The 25,022-nt window shown below is 40.1% G+C and overlaps 1 protein-coding gene and 1 long non-coding RNA gene across 6 annotated transcripts in view; one reads left to right on the forward strand and one right to left on the reverse strand.

Annotated features, from left to right (window-relative positions):
• Positions 1 to 25,022, reverse strand: part of TMCC2 (transmembrane and coiled-coil domain family 2) — a 129,990-nt gene that overhangs the window by 26,103 nt on the left and 78,865 nt on the right. The window contains exons 1-2 of one of the 5 annotated variants that reach the window (XM_042464682.1): positions 21,265 to 21,626; positions 12,744 to 12,892 (exon numbers count right to left, since the gene is read on the reverse strand). The exons of 2 other annotated variants lie outside the window; for them this stretch is intronic. In XM_042464682.1, coding sequence (XP_042320616.1) covers positions 12,744 to 12,824 — 81 coding nt within the window. In that variant the 5' untranslated portion in view covers positions 12,825 to 12,892; positions 21,265 to 21,626. Of the gene's footprint in view, positions 1 to 12,743; positions 12,893 to 21,264; positions 21,628 to 25,022 lie in introns of those variants that run through there. 2 more of the 5 variants (XM_042464685.1, XM_042464683.1) reach the window with 2 other exon arrangements.
• The window catches only part of LOC121929291, a 26,052-nt gene continuing 25,681 nt past the window's right edge, over positions 24,652 to 25,022 (forward strand). The window contains exon 1 of the long non-coding RNA XR_006103643.1: positions 24,652 to 24,701. This is a non-coding gene — a long non-coding RNA (uncharacterized LOC121929291). The remainder of the gene's footprint in view (positions 24,702 to 25,022) is intronic.

Raw genomic sequence — 25,022 nt, forward strand, 5'->3', positions numbered from 1 at the left:
TCCTACATGTTCAAACCTTGTCCTACATTTGTCCCGGTTTCGAGGTCCTCCATTATGGCAACCCTACCTCCTCCTCTTCTCAATTGTTTTTATGTTTAAAATTTATATATCCATTAAGTTGAATATTGAATTTACTTAAATAAAACTGTCCTAATTTTAATGTTGTTTCCTTATACAATGTTAAAATATTAATATACATGAATGTGTAAATGGAAATACACATAATAAATAAACAAAATATTTTTATTCATATACTATGTCAATGTGTGTGTGTGAGATCCACATGCAGATGTAAAGAGGGGCCCAAGGGTAAAAAGTTTTGAGTACTACTGCTGTATGGTCTGCTTGTGAAAGTTGTTTGGAAGCTCCAGTTATAGCCGTTCTGCAACTCTGCAGACTTTTTCTGTTTTCTTTTTATAGAATTCAAGTGCTGAAGCTGCAATTTGAGGAGGAACTTCTACACTTTTTTGGTTTTTTTGGCTTTTTTGTTGAAAAGAAAAGAAAGAACCTGTCTTTTCTACAGTTGGTTTAAAAGCACCCCGAGATTAGGAAAATCCTCTCCTCCTCTCTTGATCTTACAACTGCACTTTAAAAAATAATCCTTTAATTGAGTCATGAAATCAAATGTAACATGTAGCTCTGTCCAAGAAATGTTTTTTTACAAAATGACCTGTATCCAGTTATTACCACACAGTATGCACTGCAATGGACCCATTCTGTTGCATCACAGCTTGTAAAGCCTCCCTCAAAAGAAACCAATAGTTATTCACAGAGGAAAGGGAAGGAGGGAAAGGGTATCATTTCTTTGGATGAAGAAAGAACATGGATGACTGACTGCTGAATATGAATATACAAGCTAGAACAAAACCTTGGAAACAGCTAAAAATACATTTTCCTTGCCTGCTATGTAGACAAAGCACCCCAGGGAGCTGATAGGTTCCCTCAATTAACACACAAAAGAAGCAATTTCCTTAGCCTGACTGGATAATGATATTGAAGTAGCATGGAATGTCTGAAATATATGAGCTTTATGTTCCTTTAGCAAGCAGTGTCTGAGGGAGGAAGGGCACCCCAAAAGCTGTCAGCATGACAAGATGAGTCTGGCAAAGTTACTGCTGACACAAGCAGCAAGGTCAAATAAGGTCAAGTGCCTGAGAAAACCCAATCAGCTTGGATGAGAGACTTGAACAGAGGCAGTTGTGTATGTGTGTGTTGCAAGGCAGGATTTAAACCTAACAAGCAATGGAGAGTGTGCCTTCACTTCCACATCTAATAAGCTTTCCCTATTTATTTGAACTTACTGTTCATAAGAAAGGAACTTGAAACTGAAATAAGAATTAAACTACTTAATGCACATTCTGGCAATGCTGATGATGCATTATGTGTACAAATTCTGAGTTTTAACACTATGTACTGTACATATGTATACAGAACCTGGGTCAAAGATTCAGGCCAATATAACCAGAAATGGGCTTCTCTTATTCATTTCTCTGTGTTGCAGAATCATGGGGGACATCCCAGGGTATATTTCTCTCAAATGTGCCTGTTTCAGAATAAATTTATACTGGTATCTTTAGCCTGGGGGCTGTAGACCAAGGAGCATGGAAACTAGAATAGGTGGCAGAAACAGCAGATAAAAGGTGAGGAGGAATTATCAATCCCACAATCCATTACAGGGCTAGAGGAAAGGAATACTGAGAAAAAACTGCAAGGGACACTGTTTACAGCAAACTCAAGACAGGGGGTGAGAATCCAAGAAAAGAAGACTAGTATAATTGGTAGCATTCCTAGGGGAAAATCTGAGCATTCCCAACATGCCTTTAAAATCCTGATGTGGAAGATGACAGGATAATCACTACTTCACCTGCCTGTCCCTTCTCCCGTCTTGTCATTTGTGCCCCATACCATAATTCTCTAGCTTGGAGAAATCCTCCCTCCAACACAATTGGGAAGGGGTAGATAAAAGTAGCCATGGGGAATAAATGACCAGAGGAACCATCACTACTTCATCTCTCAGTTTTGTAAATGTTTAAAAAAGTTGTGTGCAACCTTCTCTTGTACTCTGGGAAGAGTGAGGTGGGGAAAATTGATAGGCAATCTAAAGGGATCTAGGTGATCCGAATTTTTCAGAGGCTGCAGAGAGCACAAGGGAATGAGAAATAGTGTGATGGAGAAGAAGACAGCGAAAGCAGGAAGAAATTGAAGTGAATTTTTTTTGGGGGGGTGAGAATTACAGGGTGCAAGCAATGTAAGGATAGAGTCACGGGACACTAGTAACATAAGTCTTCTTGTGAAAGAAAGAAAGAAGAATAAAACTGTGTTGATGAGGGTATGTGTATCATGAAGAAATTGGGAGAAAGGTTGGTGGATTACCCAACAACTTGTAAGTGTGTGGGGGAGGACTGGAAGGATTGGCTGCCAATGCTTTCCAACATCATGAAGCAGAAAGTAGCAGAGAGCACTTTCCTTTTGAGAAGAGCTTCAGTTCACCCTCAGTGCAGAGGTGAGAAGAATGCTGAGACAGCTCTTTCAACTGTCTTAATCCTACAATGTACTAAGCGTTCAACACCCATTAACATCAGTGGGAAATATGAACACTCTCAGCACTCTTAGATGCTTGCGTCAACACCTATGGGCAAAGTAATATGTACAGGCCAAGAGAACCTTTTTCTTTCATGTAACAAACAAAACCAATCCTCATTTAGATTTGAGTGGGCTGAGCTTGCTTGTCTTGATAGAGGACTCTGATTTTCCAGGTTGGGGAACTAATACCACATACAGCTATATAGACCTTCACTCTCAGCTCCTTGGGAAAAAAATCAAAGCCCACAAAAGGCACATCTACAGGATGTGAATTTATTTTGGACCAAGGAACACACAGCAAACATACAGATGGAAATGAACGTCACAGTTATGTAATCAAACTAGAGGGAATAGTACTAAAACCTCAGCAAAATAATGGGATTTCTCAGGATAAACCTCTTTTAAAGTCTTAAGGATCAGCCATGACTAGATAGTAATTTTCATTTTCCATCTTGGCATCCCAATGACAATAATCTAAATCACAGTCCAACACAAACACATTTAAGGCCAGTAAAAATAAATAATTATAAGGTGAACTGCAGTCACGTAGTTGCATGATGTGGTTGCATCATGTTTCACAACATTGCATTGCTGTAAGAAACTATTGTGAACCAATGTCAATTTAAGCACTATAGCATAAATGATCAAGAATGTCTAAGTCCACAACCCTAATTATGTTTACTAGGCAATAATACTTGCTAAAATGGAGGGTGGGGGCTTACTGTATCTGCCCATATATAAATCTAGAAATTTTAGTCAAAAAATTAACCCAAACAACCTGGGTTGACATCCATAGGTCAATGTAAGTACTTTACTTTAACTTATCAAAAAAGGAACTATCCCCTTTTCTGAGTAGAGTGGCGAAAGGCAAGAGTGTAGTCTGTTCTGGAAGCACCTAAAAGAAGCGCTGATACACTCTATTCTCTCTGCCACAGCATGGCTTCTAACCTTTTTGAATACCTGGACTGGAAAATGGCAGTTGTGGCAGCTCTTTGGTGCTTTCCCACAAAAGAGTGCCAAGAAGAATCTGGCTTTGAAGGATGTGAATAAGCCATCCGCATATGTTTGTCAGCTTTTCTGGCAAAGTTATCACACTGAAGTTAAAGGCATTTTCAACTATCGCTCCCAGACTATAGAATGGCCTGCCGGATGAGATCCGTCATATAACCACCTTAGGCGGGATACAGACCGCCCAAAAAGGGCGGTTTCCCGCCACCCTGGTTTGCTGCGCGAGGGAGCCGCAGCAGACAAACTGTGCGGCTCCCCTACGAAGCAAAAAGAACCCACAAAAAGCGGGTTCTTTCTGAGGCACGGTTGTGACGCCACAAGGTGCCAATGGCACACTTGGGGTGTCACAAGGGTATTGAGATGTGCAGATGCTAGTCATCCGTCACGTCAAAATGGAGGGCCATTTTGACAACCTCGTCACGTGCGAGGGGCGTCTGAAAGCGCCACCCCTCACACGTCACGATGGTGCCCCATAAGGCCCGTCTAGCCAGCGCCTTAGACAGCTTTAAAAAAGCTGTTAAGACGGACCTCTTCCAGCAGGCCTTTCCTGAATAGACGCCTGGCCACCAAAGAGAGAAAATAATGGATCGATCCTGTTTGCTGTTTGCTTGTCTATTATTGTTTGTTTGTTTTATCTATTGTTTAAATTGTTATTTATCTTTTAACATGTTTAAAAGTGTAAAATGTCTAATTCTATTTTAAGAGAGGGAGGGTTGGGGATATGATTTGTATAATTTTTAATACTGTAAGCTGCACCAATTGCCTGAGTGCACATGGGGTGAGATATAAATACATTTTATTATTATTTAAAAATTTATTATTATAATCACTGCTTATGTAGTCACCATTTTCTTTGCACTGGCTGTGTCTGATCACCTCCAGCACATATCACACACAGTCATGATTTACTGTAGTTCCCTCCTCATCCATCCAGCATTCAGGGTGAGAACAAACTTTTGTAAGTTCTTTGCCTCATTTTCCTTTCTCTCATCCTTTACATCTTTTGTTACAGGTCCTACATTTTCCCCTTGACCTATCAATGAGTCATATAAAATTCCATAATTTTGGCCTCAACCTATATATTAGGTTGACATATAGTTATATATCAGGTTGATTTATAGATTATATATGATATGTGTAGTTAAACATACTTCCAGCTTTAGTAAATTTCGTGGATTATGTGAACTAGTGTGTCTTCAGCTGATTTGAATACAGTATTTGTTTTCTGGCTTATTCACTGCCTTGCCTTCATGTCTCATTAACAAGACACAAAAATAGCTCATAAGCAAGGATTAAAATAAAAACAGTAAAGTAGTATCAAAATTCAATATAAAAATTGCAAACCTGGGCGGGTTAAAGACTGCCAGAAAGTACGCAACTAGCGCATACAGTACTAGGGTTAGGAAGGGGCGGTACTTCTGCACCCACCTAACCCTAGTATGCGCTCTGCGCACACAAAATGGCAGCGGCCGTTCCACACGGCTGCCACCATCTTGACGTAGCGGACGCACTGTGTCCGCACGTCACACCCCAGAAATGACGCCGCAAGCACGTGACTAGCGCCTTGCGGCGTCTCTTCCGAGGTGCGAGAAGGAGCATGATTTCCGCGCTCCTTCTCTGCAGTGTCTGGGAGCCGTGCGGTTTAAAGGCTGCGGCTCCCGGACGCTGCAAGCGGAGGCGGAGCCAGTCCGCCGCTTTTCGGAGGTCTGTAACCCACCTTAGTCTTTTTTTTTTAATCCTTGTATAGGGAAGCCTTCTACTGATAAAACTGCTTTCACCAGTAGAACCAGGTGATGGGAGTAACATTTCCCTCTCCCCTCCAGCTGTCTCGCATACCCTAAAAACTTGCTCTGTGTAGAAGAAACTCCTCTTCAGTAGGATTTTGGTCAACACAGAAGTGGCATGGGAAGAGAAGGGAGGAGAAGAAAATTCCATTGCAGATGAACTGTATGGTACTCCATATCCCATGAAAAATATGCATGGCCATCACTTTTACTCTTCCATTATACAATCCATTAAAACAGGACCGTGATTCACAAAATCAAATCCAAGGAAATGTTTAAAAGATATAAAAGAAACTTGTAGCACCTTTGAAACAAATGGGCCCAAATACACAGGCCAAAAATAAAGCTGCTTCAGGTCACTTTGGAGGTATGCTATTTAAATGATGCATGCATCCTAAGAGGCCGGAAGCCGCACCAAAGCCACGCTCCAGTCCTAAGGACTGGAGTGCAGCTGTGGGACAGTTTCTGGCCTCTTAAGATGTGTGTGTCTTTTAAACAGCATACCTCCAAAGTGACCTGGAGCAGCTTTATTTTGCCCTGTCTTTTTGCCCCCCCCCCCCAAAAGAGGAATTTGTGTCTTATGCTTGCAGTGGACTGGAATCTACAAAACATTATGCTAGAAATGTCTTTTTCTCAGGTGATCTCAAAGGCGCCACTGGATTCTTTTATACCCTTTTTGATGAAACAAAATTACATGGCTAATAGTTTGAATACTACTAGCAGGGAAATGCTGTTCAAGATGTTTTGGCCCCTTGGTGATTATAAGCAAATAATTTAAACATCTTCAGGTATCCAGCTGTGAAAAGGAACAGTAGGTCGTTCAGTGTACATTGATCCCTACAATGACTCAAGTGCTCTGGATCTCTGAATCCTTCCAGACTCCCATCCACCCATCCATCCATCACACAGGCACCCTCAAGCATAGGATCAGTATGGGGGAAAGCAGGCTGCAATAGTATACAAAACAATCTTAGTTGCAATGGGCAAGCACTTCACAAATTAGGGGTTTCACAACAGCATCAATTTTTGGCAAGTTCAGACAATATAATGTATTAGAATGGGGTAAGAATAAACTTCACACACTTGCCATTTTTCTACAGGAAGGTAGTTTCCATCAGGATGGAAATTTGTCACCTCTGATAGCGGTACCTCATATTGAGCCTTCAACCATTAAGATTATTGCCCAAGCCTGTCTAAGTGGAATGCATTATTTGCAAATGCTAATCCCGAACTTGCAGCAACCCCCTAAAAGAAATCAATCTATTTTACTGTTTTCAACAACGGAAAGGACAATCTGGTTATCAAAAGTGCTTTAAAAAAGGCAGATCTATTTTGTAATCATAGCAAAACTGGAAAGTGTGCACAACAAATTTGACAGAGGGATTGACAGGTTTCCCTCTCTTTTATGATGGAAAAGCCATCCAGCAATTGAAGCAATGTTTAAAAAAACCTTTATAAGAAAATCCAGTCAAGATTTTTTATTTGTAATTAAAAGATAAAACTATACAGTTTCTTGTGGAAAGTTTTCAGGTGTAAGCCTAATATATAACAGATTTATAGCTTTTTGATATAGGTTGATATGTTTTTATTTATCCTGTTGTAAAAATGTCTTGTAAAAATTTATCTTGTAAAAACACAAGCTTTGTAAAATAAAGATATATTAATTTTAAAAAAAGTTCTACTTTACAAAAATCCAACAGGCACCTTTGATGATGTTGGAGAGACAATGAGATTCAACTTTGTTTTGATGAGAGCATATTGATTTCTATTACAACATTCAAATATTATTAACTATACCCACATCCAAAACAAAATTATTTAAAAAGTGGTGGAAATTGTTACCTGAAAGGTCACAGTATGATCATCACTGATTACTTATGTCAACAGCAGCATTAAAAGCAGAAAAGCTGAGCATCTATCAATAAATCCAGAACCCTTTACATGTTTTAGACATATGGAAATTACAAAACAGACATTTTAAGATGCCACTTACACATGTGGGAAAAGCTGAGGAATACCATACCCTCCAACATTTTACAGATGAAAGTTGGGACAAGTGTGGTCAAGACAAAAAAATGTTATGACACACAAGCTAGGAAATGTTGCAGCAATTTGCTTTTGACTGAGCTTACTGGGAAGGAGAAGATTCTGTCTTCTTCTCACCTCTCCTCCCTGATGACTTAACTGAGTGCAAACTGTTGCTCTAGATCAGGGTAGGGTAACTACAGCCCACATGCCATATGTGGACCCAGGAATGTTTTTGTGCCCTCCAGGGACCAAACAAAACAAAACATAACTACACACTCAAAATGCTCCCAAATGACCTCTAGAGGTGTGGAAGCAATTTCTCCATGTTTATTCCCAGAAGCCACTTTTCCTAACAGGAAGTGACCAGAAGTTAACTTTTGGGCCACTTCTTGTTGGAAAAAAGGCCTCTTCTGGGCACCAAACAGTTTGATGGGGTCAAATATCTGAAGAAATTCCCACCATGCCTCCTAAGGGTTTTGAGGGAGTATTAGGTGACAAAAATAAGTAAAAAACTGGGCATACAGCTGGAGGGGGTTCAGCTCTCCAAAGTTCCCCGGAAGAGCCAATGCCTTCATCCCAACTGTTGTCTAACACTGCTTGATGTTCTTGATTACAGCTTCCATCCTCACTGACCATTAGCCTCACTGACCTTGTTGGCTGTGGCTTACAAGGTTTACAGTCCAAATAGGACTATAAACAGACCTGTCAAATTGCTTAATAGTGTCACACAGCAGACAGTCTTAAAACAGCTTAACCCTAATATGGGCTCAACACAGTAACCTTGACTGTTGCAGACACAACTCTTACTGGCACTGTGGTAGCCACTCTATGTATAAAGTAATATCAAAATATCATTTCAAAGTAATATTTCAGGGGAGCGGGAAATTCCCAGTCTTTCCTGTCATGAATCCCATATCAGACTGAAGGGAAAAGAGGTAGGAAAAAAACAGCTAGAAAACTTCATGAAGCATTAACTACCTTGATATACCCACAGTCCTAAATTAACTCTGGGTTTTGCTTGTTTTTAATGTCTGGAAAAATACTGGTGACTGCATGGTATGCCTAATTTGAGTCTCAAAAGTCTCTTTATAAAAACGAGTGCTGAAAAATTGGGTTCAGTAGGACCAGTTTATGAGAGCCAGTGTGGAGCAGTGATTTGAGTGTTGGCCTAGGACTCTGGGAGGCCATTGTTTGTATCCTGCTCTGTTATGGAAAAACTCTGGGTGAGTTTGCAGAGAACATTTGGTAAACCTTTAAACAGATACCCATAGTGCTTTCTTTCTGAAAGATATCCAACGCTAACAAATGCTTGTATATAATGTAAGATTAGAAGTCAGTTTGATAGAACGAAATGCATTTTCTGTACAGAATGTGGTGGCTCAGACTTAAAATATACTATATTAGAATATATCTGGCCATTGTATTAAGTGGATGACCTAAAAGACTGAATGAATTATGAATGAGTTTTAGGATCCTGGGAGCCCTGGGTAGCATCCAAAACATTTACATAAACAAGCCGTTGTTGTTGTTGTTGTTGTTGCTGCTGCTGCTGTTGTGTGACTTCAAGTCATTTTCAATTCATCATGACCCTAAGGCAAACCTATCACAGGGTTCTCTTGGCAAGATTTATTCAGAGGAGGTTTGCCAATACTCATTCTCAACATTCTTTTTTTATAGACTTTTGAGACTCTGATTAGGCATAGCATGGAATCACCAGTATTTTTACAGACAGGAAAAAACAAAACTCAAAGAAAATTTAGGAGAATATGAATTTCAAGTAGAGAAACAACAAAAACAGACTGCATAAACCTTTCACTCTAGTTATTTTGTTTCTAAACAAAATAGTGGTATGCCTGAGGTATCTGGGTGTTTTTTTTTTAAAAAAATCCTGTCATACAATAGAATCTCATGTCTGGGTGTGGACCAAAGCTCAGATTCAAAATGTTTGCTTTCTGAGATTATCAGTTTTCTAGTTGTATCAAATGAAAACATGAAGTCAGCATGGATATCATATGAGCATTCCTCCATTTTGCTTTGTTACTTTCCTGCTTCTTGGGATCCAGTTCATCTAGAGTGTTTCCAGAGTGACAGCTCCCAGGTCTGCCAAACCAAGCAGCTGTGCAGCTCCTCCATCCTTCCCACCTCAATAAACTTTGAGGGTTCAGGAAAAACTTAGAAAATATTATGGGAAAACATAGGCAGACTACAGATGGAAGGCAGGAACATCTGAACAGGGACGTAGCCAAGAGGGGGTTCTTGGGATCCGGACCCCCCTTCCATTAGAAAAATGAATGGTGTGTGCTGCTGCGCCACCGCACCCACACCCCATTATAATGGTGGCACTTAGTCTGGACCCCCCCAAAATCCTAGCTACGTCCCTGATCTGAATGTGACCAAATAAACCTTGGTCCAGGCCTCGGAGGTAGAGAGGAACTGCTGGACCTCTTACTCTTTCCCTCCACCACTCCCTTCTCCTTCTGTGTCATGTCTTTTTAGATTGTAAGCCCGAGGGCAGGGAACCATCTAATTAAAAAGATTGTATGTACAGTGCTTCATAAATAAAGGTTAATAATAATAATAATAATAATAATAATAATAATAATCTGTATTAGAGGCAGGGTGATTGCACAACAAAACAAAAATGTTTATGCTGTGTCCAATAAAAATATGAAAGTTATGACACCCATACATATGAACAGATTAATAGTACAATCCTTTACATGCCTACTCAGTAGTCTTACTTAATCAGGATATTCCCAGTCAGATATGTACAAGAGTGCAATGTAAAATGATCTAGATCACATACTGGAAGATACGGATAAATTAAAAGTATTTGTTTGGTACACAAAACTGTCATGTTCAGTCCATTTAGCCCAGTGATAGTGAAACTTTTAGAGACCGAGTACCGAAACTCAAAGACATCTGAACTCCTGCACCGAGTGTTATCCAGTGCGGGGGGGGGGGGGGGGGGGGGGGGGGGGGGGGGGGACAGAAAAGGAAAAGGCTTGCGTCTGTTCCTCCTCTTCACCCCATCCTCCTAGGCCTTCAGCTGCCTCTCCAGAGAACAGGTATTCTTTATTTTCACGTAGTGTTACAACTATACTTTATCTAGTCTCTTCATGTTGTACTTCTGCCTATGAACGAACTTAGCAGCACAGTAAACAACAAAATCCATGCAGGCTACATAAATACTGCAGTTTGTCCTACAGTGGAGCCATCTCATAATTGGATTTGCCTTATGGCATACTACAAAAAATACATTTTAAAAAAAGGCTGGCCATGCACAAGCACAGTCCATGAAGGATGCATTCATTCTAACATATGTTCTCTCTGTCTAGAAGAATAGTAAATCATTCTACTCTTCAAATGACAGTTTTTGTACTGCCATAGTAAGGCAAAAGGAGGCTAATGGTTGAACAGTAGTAAAATGAAAACAAAGGGAGGCAGGGCTGGGATATGTATCAAGTCCTCCTTCACAAGTATTGCCTGGGTGTGCCTCACAATGAAGATCCAGAAATGATGTCTGCTATAAAGTAAAAACAACCACTTGCACTGGAATACAGCTGCCAGATAACAACTTATCAGCAAGAATGGATGTCAGTATCTACAAGCATGACTTCCAACTTGAGCAAATGAACTGGTGGTAAATAAATTTTTAATTAAGAATTAAAAAGCTAAAATAAAATCCTGTTTTTCAGAGCTGAAAACAAACAGAATTGGGAAGCACATGACTTAATGCACCAGTCGACAGAACCACTGAACAGCTTTGTAATAACAGAAAACAAAATATAGAAAGCTCTATGTACTGAATGCATCCTTTTTCAGCAAAATGAGAGGAGGTTGGGAGGCAGAAAAAAATGGCAGCAATAGCCAGTTTGTTTATAAGCAGGGCAAGTTCAAAACAGGGCTGAACAACTTATGCTCAGATAGTGTGCTTAAGGCATGTTTCCCTTTTAAGAGAGAGAGGGTTCCATTAGGCTTTTTCAGAACACCGAGGTCTGCTGCAAGGGGAAAAGATCAGCCAAAAGTGTAAGAGCATCAGAAAATACAGGCTCTAATTGTCAAAACTAAGCCAAGTTTCATTTCACATTGTAAATGTATTTAAGACGTTTTAAAAGTTTCATCTGATCTTTACATTTCCAAATGCTAAAGCAAAGCCCTAATACATTTCACTCAAAGGATCTGAGCTCACAAATATTGGGACAAAAAGGACCAAGTGGTTTAGTTTAACCACAACAGCTGTCAAACTGATCCAAATTCTCTAGGAGGGCAAGAAGGAGAAATGTGCTGTAGTGGAAAGAACAGTTTTCTTTTGATATAGCAAAAGGGCAGTTTAATTAGGACCAGGGCCATAGTCATGACAGATCCAAAGATCTGTATGTTCCAATCACCATCACACCTTTACATTCTCCAAGGCTGGCTCCATTGGTCTTGTGAGGGGGAATACTTAAAATGAAGTCTGAAGAAGCCATTTTCTATGGCCTAACACACCCTGGATCTTTGTGACTTTTTCTCAGACAACTTTGTTAAAAAATAGCTATCACAGCAACCTTGAATTTTTGGAACTAGACAGCTGCCAGAAGCTTCAAAGGCAAAGCCTGAACAAGAGATAATTTGCTGAGCTTGCTAGCTTCAAAGTATGAAAATTGGAGATGTCTGGGTTTTGAAATGGAATATAGGATCCGCTTGACCAAGAGACTAGTTTAAGCTAAGAAAGATAGAAAAGGAAGTGTTTGATGGGTGACTGTTGTAGAAATTGATGTGTTCAACCAAATATAAAGCAAGGAGGTTGTGAAGACAGGATGGAGATATCAAGAGGAAGATATCAAGTTGACCCAAATAGCTGGCCAAGGTGTGGACCTGGGGTACCAAATAAACTTGTGCATGTCACGTAGAAGTGTAATATGTAATCAATATAGGAGGAGTTGAAATTGTAGCTTGTATCCAAACATAAATCTGGATTATGCATACATTATTGTAACCACAAATAACTGTATAAAAATATCAGCTTTGCAAGAACAAAGGGTCTTTCTATAATGAAACACCCTTGTGCATACTTATATCTGGCTATGGATAATAAACTACTTCCTGATCAAGAAAACTCATCCCTTTTGCCTGTCTGTTGGGGTCCTGAGACTGCCATTCCACAGAGAGCTGGGTTGACAGTCTAAGAACCAGAGCTACAGTTCACAATATTGAATCCTGCTGTTCTGAAAAACTTAAAAATTGCTTCCCATTTAAAATGCCACAAAACCACATGCCAGCATTTGTTCCTGGGTGAACCACTGCCCCTGAAACACATTGCTTTATTGAATGAGAGTGAAAGAGGGCTATACTTACAAATACTCCCAATAATGAGTTCAGCAGCAGTATCTTTTTCCCAGGACAGGAATCAGACTCTGATGGGTGCATTTCTGGCATAAGAAGCAGCTTTAGTAACAATCCCCACTGTGCAGTCTTTGCACAGGAAAAACCACCTTCTCTTCCACCTGTCATGAATTCAGTTAAGGGCTGCAAGGCTGGGTAGTTGGGTGTCAGAGGAATACGAGCCATTTAAAAAAAGCAAGTAAAATGAGGAAGACATATGTGTTGAGACTGGTTCTGGGGAACTGAGGCTTCTGAATCAGCAGCCAAGTACAATAAGCCTTGGCTAGTGTCGCAAAGAACAGTGTGAACCCAGAGGAACACAGAACATACAAGGCTCAGGAGGAACCTGTTCGGTCTCCTTGGTGTGTTTTTTTTTTTTTTCCTTCTTTGCAATTGCATTCAGCAAAGTAATATTACCAGTCAGCCCTGGCTTCAGCCAGCTGTCTATCTACTTTTTTGGAAAGAGAGTAACAGACAGAAAATCTGTTGACTCAGAACAAGAGAAAAATCCAGAGAGATCTTATAGGACATCCCTGTCAACGTGTGTGTATATCCATGGGCAGTAAAATGTGACTAATTATCCAAATCGCAGGCAGTTTACTCAGAAATAGGCATTGCCGAGTCCACTGTAGCTTCCTCACAAGAGCAATAGTTTACTAAAGGAGTCTCTACTGTGTTCCACTGGTGGGAACACTACCTTGGGGGAGGACATAGGAAAGAGTCTTCTCATCTGCAGCAAACTGCTTATCAAATCACCTTAGCTCAGAGGCCCAACTGGCATCAACCCTGTTGTCAGGAACAAATTAAAATATGGGTTTTTATTAAAGCTTCAGGGCCTAATTAATTATATTCTATTTGCATACGTGCTATGGTTGTCATTATTTTACGTTATTCTAACCAGTTTTAAATTGTCTATTTTTAAGTGATAAATGATTTATATTTTGTCTTTTAAAATTATTGTTTTGTTATTTATTATCCTAAATTGATTTTATTGTATGACACCCTGAGAACCTTGGATATAGGATGGGATATAACTATTTTTAAATAAATAATAAATAAGTAAAAAAATTATGAAATGTGTTTAGGACTGCAAACAGAAGCACTTTTTCAAATAAAAATCTTTCTGCTTTGGGAGTAAAAAATTGTCTCAACCAGAGCAGTATATCTTTTAGCAATGGCTTCTGAAATTTGCTTTGGATGTCAATGTCAGGTCCTGTGACATGACTACCAAATAGTACCCTTCTAAGCATGTCTAGATTGCCTGTTCTCTGCATCCTCCTTTCTTTCTTCTTTTACATGCAAACATTTGCAGTTGTCATCAAGCCTTCTTGGAGCCTTTTTATAAAATCTTTAAAAGTGCAATCACTGGTTGCACAAGTAGAAAGGACTACTTCAGGGATAAAGCATTTCCTAGCACTCAAGCCACAGTTTATTATTACTGGCATATGTGATATTCTTTTTCCCAAGTCAGGGCAACTGCAGTTTGACAACTATTTGGAATATAGCTGCATGTTTGTCCTGTTCCTAGATGGGATAATAGCAGCAGCTCATACGACTATGCAGTTAATACTGTATGACATTTTATAATGCTTTTGATTTAAATCTCTGTAAACTGATTAGCTCCTCTGCATGTATTCATTGGTACTTTGAACACTCATCTTCTAGTGTGCTAGGGTACACATCAACTGAAGAAAAAGGACATAACTATTCTTCCATCTAAATGCCTAGAAACCAGGGTACAAAAATATTATGCTTCTGCCTGTGAAATGAAGCATGAAAGCCCCACATAGATTCATAGGGGTAAATGCTGAACTGATCAGCTAGATAAGCTATCCAACAACAAGCAGAATTTCCAAACTGGGTAGTATTTTTTTTTCTTTTGTCTGTATAAAAATGTAAACACTGGTCCCCCATGTGTTTAAGGATCTATAAATATTTCTCTGCAGTGTCCCACAGACCTTTATTGTGTACTGTGCTTATTTGGAGACCTTCACTGTTGCTGGATTACCTCTTGCCTTTAAAATGCAAAGTACAAAATACAGAAGGCTCAGATCAACTCAAGTCGTTCAACAAGAATAGTGACCTTGGGCAGATTATTTTAATTAGTCTCTTTGTATCTCATTAGCAAAACAGAAGCAACTTTTGCTCCTCAAGATGATCACCACAAATAATGGTAGATCAAACCATCTAAAAAGGAGGCGGGATTTTTCTAATTTCATCCCAAAGCACATAATGCCCAGCTTGGTTTTTATTGTGGCTGTGCTGTCTGTATACTGTAGTCTCAAAATGGTTTCTTTTGTTGTTGCTTAAATTCTGTGGTTTTCACATTCTTTGGCACCTCCCTCAAAAGGCTGATTGGTATTGAGAAACACATAATGGTCATTTATGGGTCATTTTAATAAATAGCCTGAACTTCTGATGCTTCCTGTCTCTATGAACTGAAACAAAAGCAAAGCAGTGGTTCATTATCAGCACCAGGGTCCACCAGATAAGAGGGTGCCAAGCTTATGGTTAGCCTAGACAAAAAGGTCTTGATCCAAAACTCTAGAATGACAAAACAGTGACTCACTCCTTCAAATTTACAAACCCAGATAACCTAGCAAGCATGAGGATATGCTGCTCCCTGATTGGGATTTAGAAGGAGGCTATTTAAAGACTTCCATATGCTAAGGAAAGTCCTGGAAACTTTGTCATTACTGCTGTACGCAGCCCAGCTATATTGGAAATGACAATGTATGCTTGGACCTGCTGGCAAATCAACAAAGCCTTTCACATAGTGGCTGCAACAGGCTGAAATAGCTGCTTACTCTTTCTGAAATCCTTATCTGCCTTTTCATCATTATTATATCAGTTGGTTGAAGGCACTGCTGGCCAGCTTCCTGTGGTTAGGCATCATAGCACAAGGAGTGCATGAGATCATTGCTTGGAATGGGAAGCCAGCAATACAGTCAGCATAGTCCATTCCAACCTTTGTCAGCCAGCAATGGGAGCAGAGGATGAATGCATCTTATGCTGGTACCATGGGAACAATAAATGCTGGACTAATTCAAGAACTGTCTAGATGTAGTCAGTCACGCCTGATAACCCTTAACCCAGAGACTGACAATGATAAGTTTCCTAAGGGTCAAAACACTATAGAGTCACCCTCGTTCACTTACTCTTTCTAATAATCAGAGGGTCAGCAATATCATGGTGGCTAAATTCCTGCAAGGTAGCCAACGGAGCTATGCAACAGAAACACAAAAAGGGCTGTGACACCTTTAGAGACTAAGGATTAAAATACACACAACCTTTTTGGAGTCATGAGCCTGTTCTGGAATAACCCTCACGGTATCTAAACCAAATTTTAACTTTTCCAGGTTAAATCTGGAATTTTTGTACATTTAAAAGAAAAATTGGCTGTGCTCAGTATTGATTGGCTGCCTCCTGGAATCTTTCCCATCTATCTCCAAAACAGTTTTGCACTGATAGCAGCAGTGGAGAAATAGTAGGCTTGGTAGAAATTGCAGGAGCCTAGGAGAGACTTTAATTTCTCCTGTCACCTTCACCAGTCCTGACAGAGTAGTATTTCTCCATTGTTAGTAGTGGCAGAGAAAGAACTATCTCAGTGTAGATTAAGAGGTTAGTGTGTGTGTGTGTGTGTGTGTGTGTATTTGCATTAACTGAGATGTCCATGGGTGAGCGTGTGTACATCTATCTGTACGGATTTTTGCATGTACGTATGTATTTGTGCATAGATGGCCTTCAGGTCCATGCTAACACGGGATACAGTCTTGGAGCCAAAACAACACAATGGCGGGTTCTAGACCGCCCCTTTGAGGCGGTCTGCTGCCGCCGCTGCTTGCTCCGCGCAGGAGCCGCAGCAGCCATACCGCGCGGCTCCCGCGTGGAGCAAAAAATAAGCTCCAAAATGGAGCTTCTTTCCGCGGTGCACTGATGATGTCGCGAAGTGCCAAGGGCGCATTTGTGACGTCATTAGCGCCGCGCGACGTTCGGACGCTCAGCGTCCGATATGTCAATATGGCACCGGCCATGTAGAAGGGCCGGCGCCATATTGTACGGACACAGTCCGTATTAGACTCAGGGGCGTCTAGAAGAGACGCCCCTTTTTAAAAATGGGACGTCCTGCGGACGTCCCAACTGCCGGTGTGTAACCGGCCAATATTCCATCTTTAGAGTATACTGTCTCACACACACACACACACACACACACACACACACACACATCTTTACATACAAATGTGGCAGACATATAGAATAGAAAGCATTTATCCATTACTATCCAATATGGCCCTTTGTCACACAGCAAGGGCCAGTACATCACCATCCACAGATCCCCAAATAAGGTTCAAAAAAGCCACTGATGCAACACAACTTACTCAGATGTGACTTGAAACCTGAATGACAGCTCTGACAACTAGAATTGTGGAATGTGAATGAAAGATATTTTCAGCTGGGAAAATCAGAATGAAATCCATGCTGAACATATTCTCAAAAGTCATTTAGCCACAGATGCATCAGGAGAAACATGGACCAGAACAAAATCATCCCAGTTTTGTGAATATAATACCAGGTGTATGATTTCCTGTACCACATACACAATATCACACTCTTATACTTGTAATCACCTTGTAAATACATTAGTAGTATTTTTATTGGTTTCTGTCTATTCAGACCATTGTGGAGCATTTGTAACACATCTACAGCCAGGAGGAGGGAGTGTGCAGTTTATACAATTATATAATTGCTCACCTGTTTATAAGTCTTAAACATCCAAACTATCCAACACACAGGATAACTAATGTGCATATGGGGCCTGAACAGACAGGCCAAAATTAAGCTGCTTCGGGTCACTTTAGAGGTATGCTGTTTAAATGATGCATGTGTCCTAAGAGGCCAGAACCTGTGCTAAAGCCACGCTCTGGTCTTAAGGACTGGAGCGCAGCTTTGGTGCAGCTTCGGGCCTCTTAAAATGTGTGTGTCATTTAAACAGCATACTTCCAAAGTGACCTGAAGCAGCTTTATTTTGGCTTGTTTGTATGGGCCCTAAGTGCATCTTCAGAAGGTTTTCTAGCTAATGAGAGTGCAAAGTGGTTCCTACCACACTCCTCAAGGCCCCTGGGTTGGCCATAAACCAATTTATCCAAAACCTGAATTGGAGAAATGAATAATTAACCTGTCACTGGTGGTTAGTCTCTTTCTTCCTTCTTGTGGAGAACAAGCTTTTGATCAGCATACCCAAGAAAAGTCAGCATTGAGATTGCACGTTTTAAACTATAATTCATTCATTTTCCTACCCCAGTCCTATTCCACATAGATGAAACTAGATGTAGAACAAAGATGAAAGAGGCAGCAGGAGGAGTTCATCAGAATCTATTATTCTCCCAGGATTTTTCTTACAAAAATTGCTGAGATTGTTTTTTCCGGTGCAATATTTCCTGTATAAATTTTCCCATGTGTACATTGCATGGGAATCTAGTTTACTTCCTGTTGTTCTTGACACTATAAAGCTGGAAGGTATTACCAGGTATCTTTCTCTCTAGCAAGACCAAAATAAAAACAAACAGGTCTGTGGCTGTTATTAAATCATGGAGAAAAGATGTGGACACTTGCCCACATTTGATTGATGCTGCCAAAAATGAACTGCATTCTCCAAGTGGAATAGATTTTTTTCTGCAGTGGTGGCAATAAAAGATCCACAGGCTACATTATGTTTGTGATTTTTTTTCAATTCAAATATACATAAAGGCCCTACACCATCTCTCACCTTTGTTTCTCCACCAATGTGAAGACTGAAATTACAATGATCCCTAATGCATACACCCACATATAAATCCGTCGCAATTTTGCCACCTTCATCTGAATAGTCAACTGGCCTTTATCAACAAAACCTTTAAAAAGAACTTTGTTTATCCTAATATTTCTATCCAACTGGCTCAGAGTGTTTCACATGATTTGACTGAACTTGGAAAAGACCTGTCTCATATGCAGCCTGAAAATCGAAGTATATTATTTTTGCTGAGGATGAGCCCAACATATTGTGCTACCTGGAACAAAGTGCTCCATCCTCATTCTACCATACAGAAACTGCCTGGATTAGTACATGCATTTTACCTTAACAAAGGCCATGGGATAGCATTGTCCAATACACATGATGGCAGAAGAATGTTAGCTCAGGAGCGAATGGCACACATAACTCTACCCTTCAATCCTATGTCATTCCTCCCCAACTCGCAGTCCCTACTGCCTGAGGTAGCTGCCTCACTCTGTCTAATGGCAGAACTGGCTTTGTTTCTGACTGTATAATACATGATACAAAGCATGGTTTATTTATCAAACAAATGGGGAAAGCAAACAAATTCCCTCTGTGCTAGCTGATGAAAAAAGAATTTGATCTGGAGGAATGTTAAATTTACTGACAAGAGTTGCAGATGAAGTCAGCCTTCCATATACACGGATTCTTTATCCACAAATTCAAGCATACATGGCTTTAAAATATTCAAAAATATATAATTTCCAAAAAGCAAACCTTGATTTTGCCATTTTAGATAAGGGACACCATTGAGAATCCATGGATTTTGGTATGTATAGAGTGTTCTGGAACCAAACCCCAGTGGATACCAAGGGACCACTGTATAAGAAAAAGCACATATGTAGCGAAGTAATTGAAGATGGAATTCAGAACTACAGTCTTAAACCATATGGGCATAATGTGCATGGATATGAAATATAACTCTACCAAGCTGCTGACTTCACTGCTTTGAGTAACAACAAAAGATTAGAAGAAAAGATATAAAGAAATAGCATCTTCTAACATTTGATGAAGGCTCAGAACGCTGGGGCAAAATGACATGGCTTTAGGCTGTATTGGGGGTATTCCATTTACATGATACATGCCCTGAACACAGCCTGAAAAGGTTAATACTGATCCAAACAAGAAGAACGGGGCCAAAAAAAGAGTGGATAGAATCTGCTCCTTCCGGTGGCCCAGTTCAGGACTGTGGTAGAGGCCCAGGTCAGGATGAGGCCCGTTCGGCTGCCACAGTCTGGTGCAGTCCTTTTGGCCCATCTGCTTTGGGCCTTAGTTGAAATTTTGAGGACAATAGAGCTAACATAGCCTAAATTATTTTAGGAGTGTGAGCTGGAATGTCCTGGTTCCAAATGTCACACACTTTCCAGATACAAAGCTATAGCTGTGTTAGTCTGTAGAATCAGTATGTAGAAAGATCCTGTAGTACCTTTGAGACTAACTGAAAGAAAGAAGTTGGCAACTTCTTCCTTTCAGTTAGTCTCAAAGGTACTACAAGATCTCTCGACGTATTTGGTAGATACATTAGGTAAGCTGTTCTCTCATCTTGTCCCACCCTATCACCTGCTCACTCTATGATGAGAATATCAGAAGTCTATCACAAACAGTTGCTAAAATGAGTATGGGTCTGTCTTCACTGTAATTTTTCTTGTTTCTATTCTTGTTCAGGTGAGAACAGTATTTATGTAGTAGGGTTTATAGCTTTATACCTTTCAATGCATTTCTTTCTACCAAGTGTACAATTCTTTGAATAAAATTACACAGAGGAGAAAAGATTACTATGATAATAGTAATTAAATATTTGAAAACTTCAATTCTCCTATGTAACTATTAGTTTGTATTATCAACAGTATTATTAAATGTAAAGCAAAATCATTTCCATCAACCTAATCTCTGGGCACAAAGAAATAAACTGGTATTATAGGCCACAACTAATTTATTTTCCTCTTGTTTGCTAGCCCAATCCTTCTCAGTTAAGGAAGTGATCTGATCTCACCATAATGTGGAACAAAGAATTAGCAGGGAGAAATCACATAGCTATGATTTCATCCTTTGAATCCAGAGTTGTGATAACTCTCTTGTTGGCCTCCCCACAAGGTACATACAGGTATTTAAACTCAATCATGTTATTTTGGTATATAAGGCAGAAAATCTTACAAGCACCTCCTCCTATCTCTAGCAGTAAAAGTATAACTCGGATAATTTAAATAACAATTTGCTGCACTTCTGTGAAACCCCAAATCTGCTCCCTGAGATGGCTGTTTCATTCTGCCACATGGTAAAGCTAGTCCTGGTCTGATCAATGAGCATAGCAATACATGAAGCCATTGCTATAGTATCCATATTTCTTAACCACAAAAGAAAGAGACCAATCACTACCATTTACCCTAGATGCGAAACAGAGGCATAGCAAAACATGCTGAGAAGCTTGTGATCATTGGCAGATGTTGCCTCCAAAGAATTTGTTTCCATCTCTCAAATCCCAGACTTCAAATCCCCTTGTAAGCATCTGGCTTCTTACTAACTCATCTAACTACAACCTCTCTCAACATTAGAAACAGCTAAGAATTCTTGGATACATATTGATATACTCCTTACAAATTTCTCCTTCTTTGTAGAGAGTAAAAGAAATCTCAGTTTAATTCCCTTTCTCCAAGCTATACAGGCAGATAATGCAAAGGATACTTTCAGTGTTGATGAAGAGTAAGCCTTGATCACCAGGGTCCTTAGTTCAACAGTTCAACCATGCTTGGGCATTTCTTTTTGTTCTTCAAAACGTCTCCCACGGGTGATCTATTGCCTTCACCATTATGTTCCTTTCCAGCCTGAAAGCTTCTCTCCTCTAATTTACTCAGCCTGGTTCCTGTGCAGTGTCCAAAGAGATTTTCTTGAACTGTCCAGACCCTTCACATCTCTAAGGCACTTGTCATTCCCTGAACAGTTGTTGACTCTGACGTGTTCTAAGTAACCCAGTCTCTAAAAGGGCATGAGACAGCAAACTCCTGAAACCCAACACTGTCAAAAGCCAACTGGCATGAAGGAAGGAGCCACTGCTGCACCTAAATCCCAACCAAACAGAAAATGCCTTGTCAGAAGCAGCAAATGCTGCCAGGCCTTCTGAAATGACAAGCCTGACTCTGAAGCACAGATAGCTCATTGAAAGCTTTTTCAAAACTAAAACACGCCTAGTCCTTGGAAACTTATAGAGGCAGTCCACATGCCTCCTATTTTGAAAGACACACGCAGCCTGCAATAACCTCAGCCTATCACATTAAAACCTAGCTGAAGTAGGGGAAAGGTCCTGTTTCAGTAATCAGGACAACAACAACAACAAAAACCTCACAAACTATCACATTCACAGAAATCTAGCCTAACTTTTGAGGTAGTCAACTGATCTGGAAAAAAAGGCAGACAAGTTTGGAGTTCAAGAGCTGCAGAAATGAAGGTAGCTGTGATTAAAAGGACACCTATTTCAAGTCACTGTTATAGTGTATCAGAGGATCTTGAATGAAGATGGAAGCCAAGATCCCATGGTGTCAAACCACTTATACAACCAACCATAGCTTTTGACATTTTTGCTGCTCATACTCCACGATATCCAAGTCCCACCTTGACAAGCAGAAGTTGTCCTGTCCCAACAGCAATTACCAAATACTGCATGCAGGGCAGTGACAGTTCCAGGAGTGCATCTATGGAGTGGGGGGAGCAAAATGAGAACACTGCCCACCAACAGAAATTCTGGCCCCCATTAAATTTTCCTGCAGTGCTCAGTTTTCCAGCATTGCAATAACTGAAAGCTTCAGTTGAGCGCTTAGAAATACAGCTTAGGCATCCAAAGAAAAGGGGTAGGCAAAGTTGTTAAGGAAAAGTGAACGCAAAAAAAGAGTTGTATGTGTGAACAATTTTCAGTGTCTCACTTTCTGCAAAGCTAGAAATGAGAATGATGGCAAATGTCAGAGGAGGTGGCAATGTTTTCATGGTGCCCCCCTCGCCCCGCCCGTAGCAACAAGCTCAAGCAGTTTTGTATTACTACACCAGTGGGATTTCCATTCCATTGGTATTCAGTAGGATCTTGGCCAGAAAGTCAAAATGTTTCATAGCTGGGCTTGAAAATATGTAATGCCCCAAAGTACAGTTTAGCATTACACAAAGAAACCATAAATTTGATTGCTACTTGCTGTTCCCTTTTTATCAAGGAATAGGGTTGATGTCATCCATTCTAGGAAGTTGCACTGGAGAGATGGGAAGCAAAACCAATCCACTGGATCTGCCAGTAGACCAGAAATCTTTGCCTCCTTCTCTACTTGAACTGTTTCTAATGTAGTTGGGCTTTTTGTTATGAAGTGATGCTTTCTTTTCCTCCTCTTGTTTCCTACCCATTTGTTTTTCTTTTTTGTGCCCTGCCTTTTTATTTTACTAAACACTGGAGGGCAAGACTACTCTTATTTTTGGAGCAACTATAAGAGCCTTTTTTGGCTAAAAAGTGGAATAAAATGCTTCAAACAAATAAATGGGGGAGGGGAATGTAGAGTTCTATTTACAACATTTTCATAAAGGAAATCCAAATCAATTCAGGTTAATTAATAATAAATAATAATAATAAAATTTATTTGTATCCCGCCCCTCTGAGAACAATCGGGGTGGCTAACAAAGTTAAAAATACAAGACATATAAAATCCCTGGTACCCTCCCCTCCTTAAAAAAGTATTAAATTCAATGCAATATTTAAAAAACAGAACAAAAAACAACAACAAACAAACATACAAGTTAAAAACTGACCAAAAGGTCAACAACATCATACCAACACACAACCAGTGGGAGCAGCAGTATCTTTCCCAGACGTTTTTCTAAGGCCGGGTTCTCTATTCTGGGAAGGCCTGCCGGAAGAGATCCGTCTTAACAGCCTTTTTAAAGCTGTCTAAGGATGTAAGTAGATGGATCTCATCCGGCAGGCCATTCCACAGTCTTATCATCTTCCTGCTAAGAAAACCCACCAATAAGCAAAATTTATAATACAGAGATGTGTAATGATCCTTGGACTGAGTATAGAATAAAACAATAAAACTAACAATTATTCCTTCGAGTTGATCCCCATTCATGGCAACCCTGTGGATGAGACACCTCCAAGACTCGCTATCTGCTCTGCTTAGGTCCTGCAAATTCATACTCATGACCTCCTTAATACAGTCCAATCATCTAGCATGCAGTCTTCCTCTGTTTCTACATTCTTCCACCTTTCCTAGCATTATTGTCTTTTCCAATGCGTTGTGCCTTCTCATAATGGGGCCGAAGTATGGAGATTATCAGACGGGAGAAAAAAGCCGGGAGTAAAAGGCAAAATTGCGCAATCGTGCCAAAGATTTTCAAACACATTCCGCTTATCCAGGACTTAACCCATGAAGATCCAGGAATGTTCCAGCAACAAACTAATCACAGAGAAATCCCAGAATGGTCTGTTGCCAGAGCATTCCTGGATCTTCTTGGGTTAAATCCTGGATAAGAGCAGCGTTGTCTGAAAATCTTCAGCACAATCATGCAACTTTGCTGGTAGTATGCCTTTTTCTTCCCTGATTTTCCCCCATCTGAAAATCTCATATGACAGTCTTGACTTAATCAATCTTGACTTCCAGAGATATTTCAGGCTACCCTACCTAAATTGGCCAAAATTTTAAAAAAAAGTCAATAGAAAAAGCAGAGGGTAAGAGAAACATTCACTGTTGCATGAGCATATATTTTTCCATCTCTATTTCCTAGTTTGGTTTTTGGGTCCAACTTTTCCTGCTGAGGACTTTGTAAACAGATTTGGTTGGTGTAAAGAAAAAATGGAACACGATCATACTCTCCTCTCCTTGAACCAATCGAAATAAAATACCGTGCTTCACCCTAGAGGCAATGTGATTGTATTTCATTGCTGGATGATGGGACACATGTATATGGAATGTTTTCTGAAACATTCTGAAGAGAAGGCTGTACACAGTATCCAGCCAGTTTTAGTTCCCATGAGGTAACTCTAGTGACATTTCCACCCAGCTGCACTATATAAATCTGGCCCATTAGCATCCAGCTTTAGAGGCTTTAAAGAATTCAGAAGTGGCCCACAGTTTGAAACAGCTATGCTTCTGGTATGTTTAATGATTAAAGACTCTTTAAAGCATGATGACAATGTTTTCAGGGGGGGGAGAGAAAAGGTGGGGAGAAAGTGGGGTACAGCTCTTGCTGTTATTTCTGTTAGAGCAACTTTATGCTGTCAAGTGAGCCAAGGTAAGCAAGCTGTGCATGAAAATAAAATGAAATATTTTAGAAGGACTAGGCTAGATGACACATGACATATCGAGATTAGGGAGAGCCCAAGATAGTTTACTACCTGCCACTGGCCTGTTACAGACAGCCAAAATAAAGCTGCTTCGAGTCACAGTGGAGGTATGGTGTTTCAATGATGCATG

The sequence above is a fragment of the Sceloporus undulatus genome, chromosome 4 (assembly GCF_019175285.1).
Source record: "Sceloporus undulatus isolate JIND9_A2432 ecotype Alabama chromosome 4, SceUnd_v1.1, whole genome shotgun sequence".
NCBI classification, from domain to species: Eukaryota; Metazoa; Chordata; class Lepidosauria; order Squamata; family Phrynosomatidae; genus Sceloporus; species Sceloporus undulatus.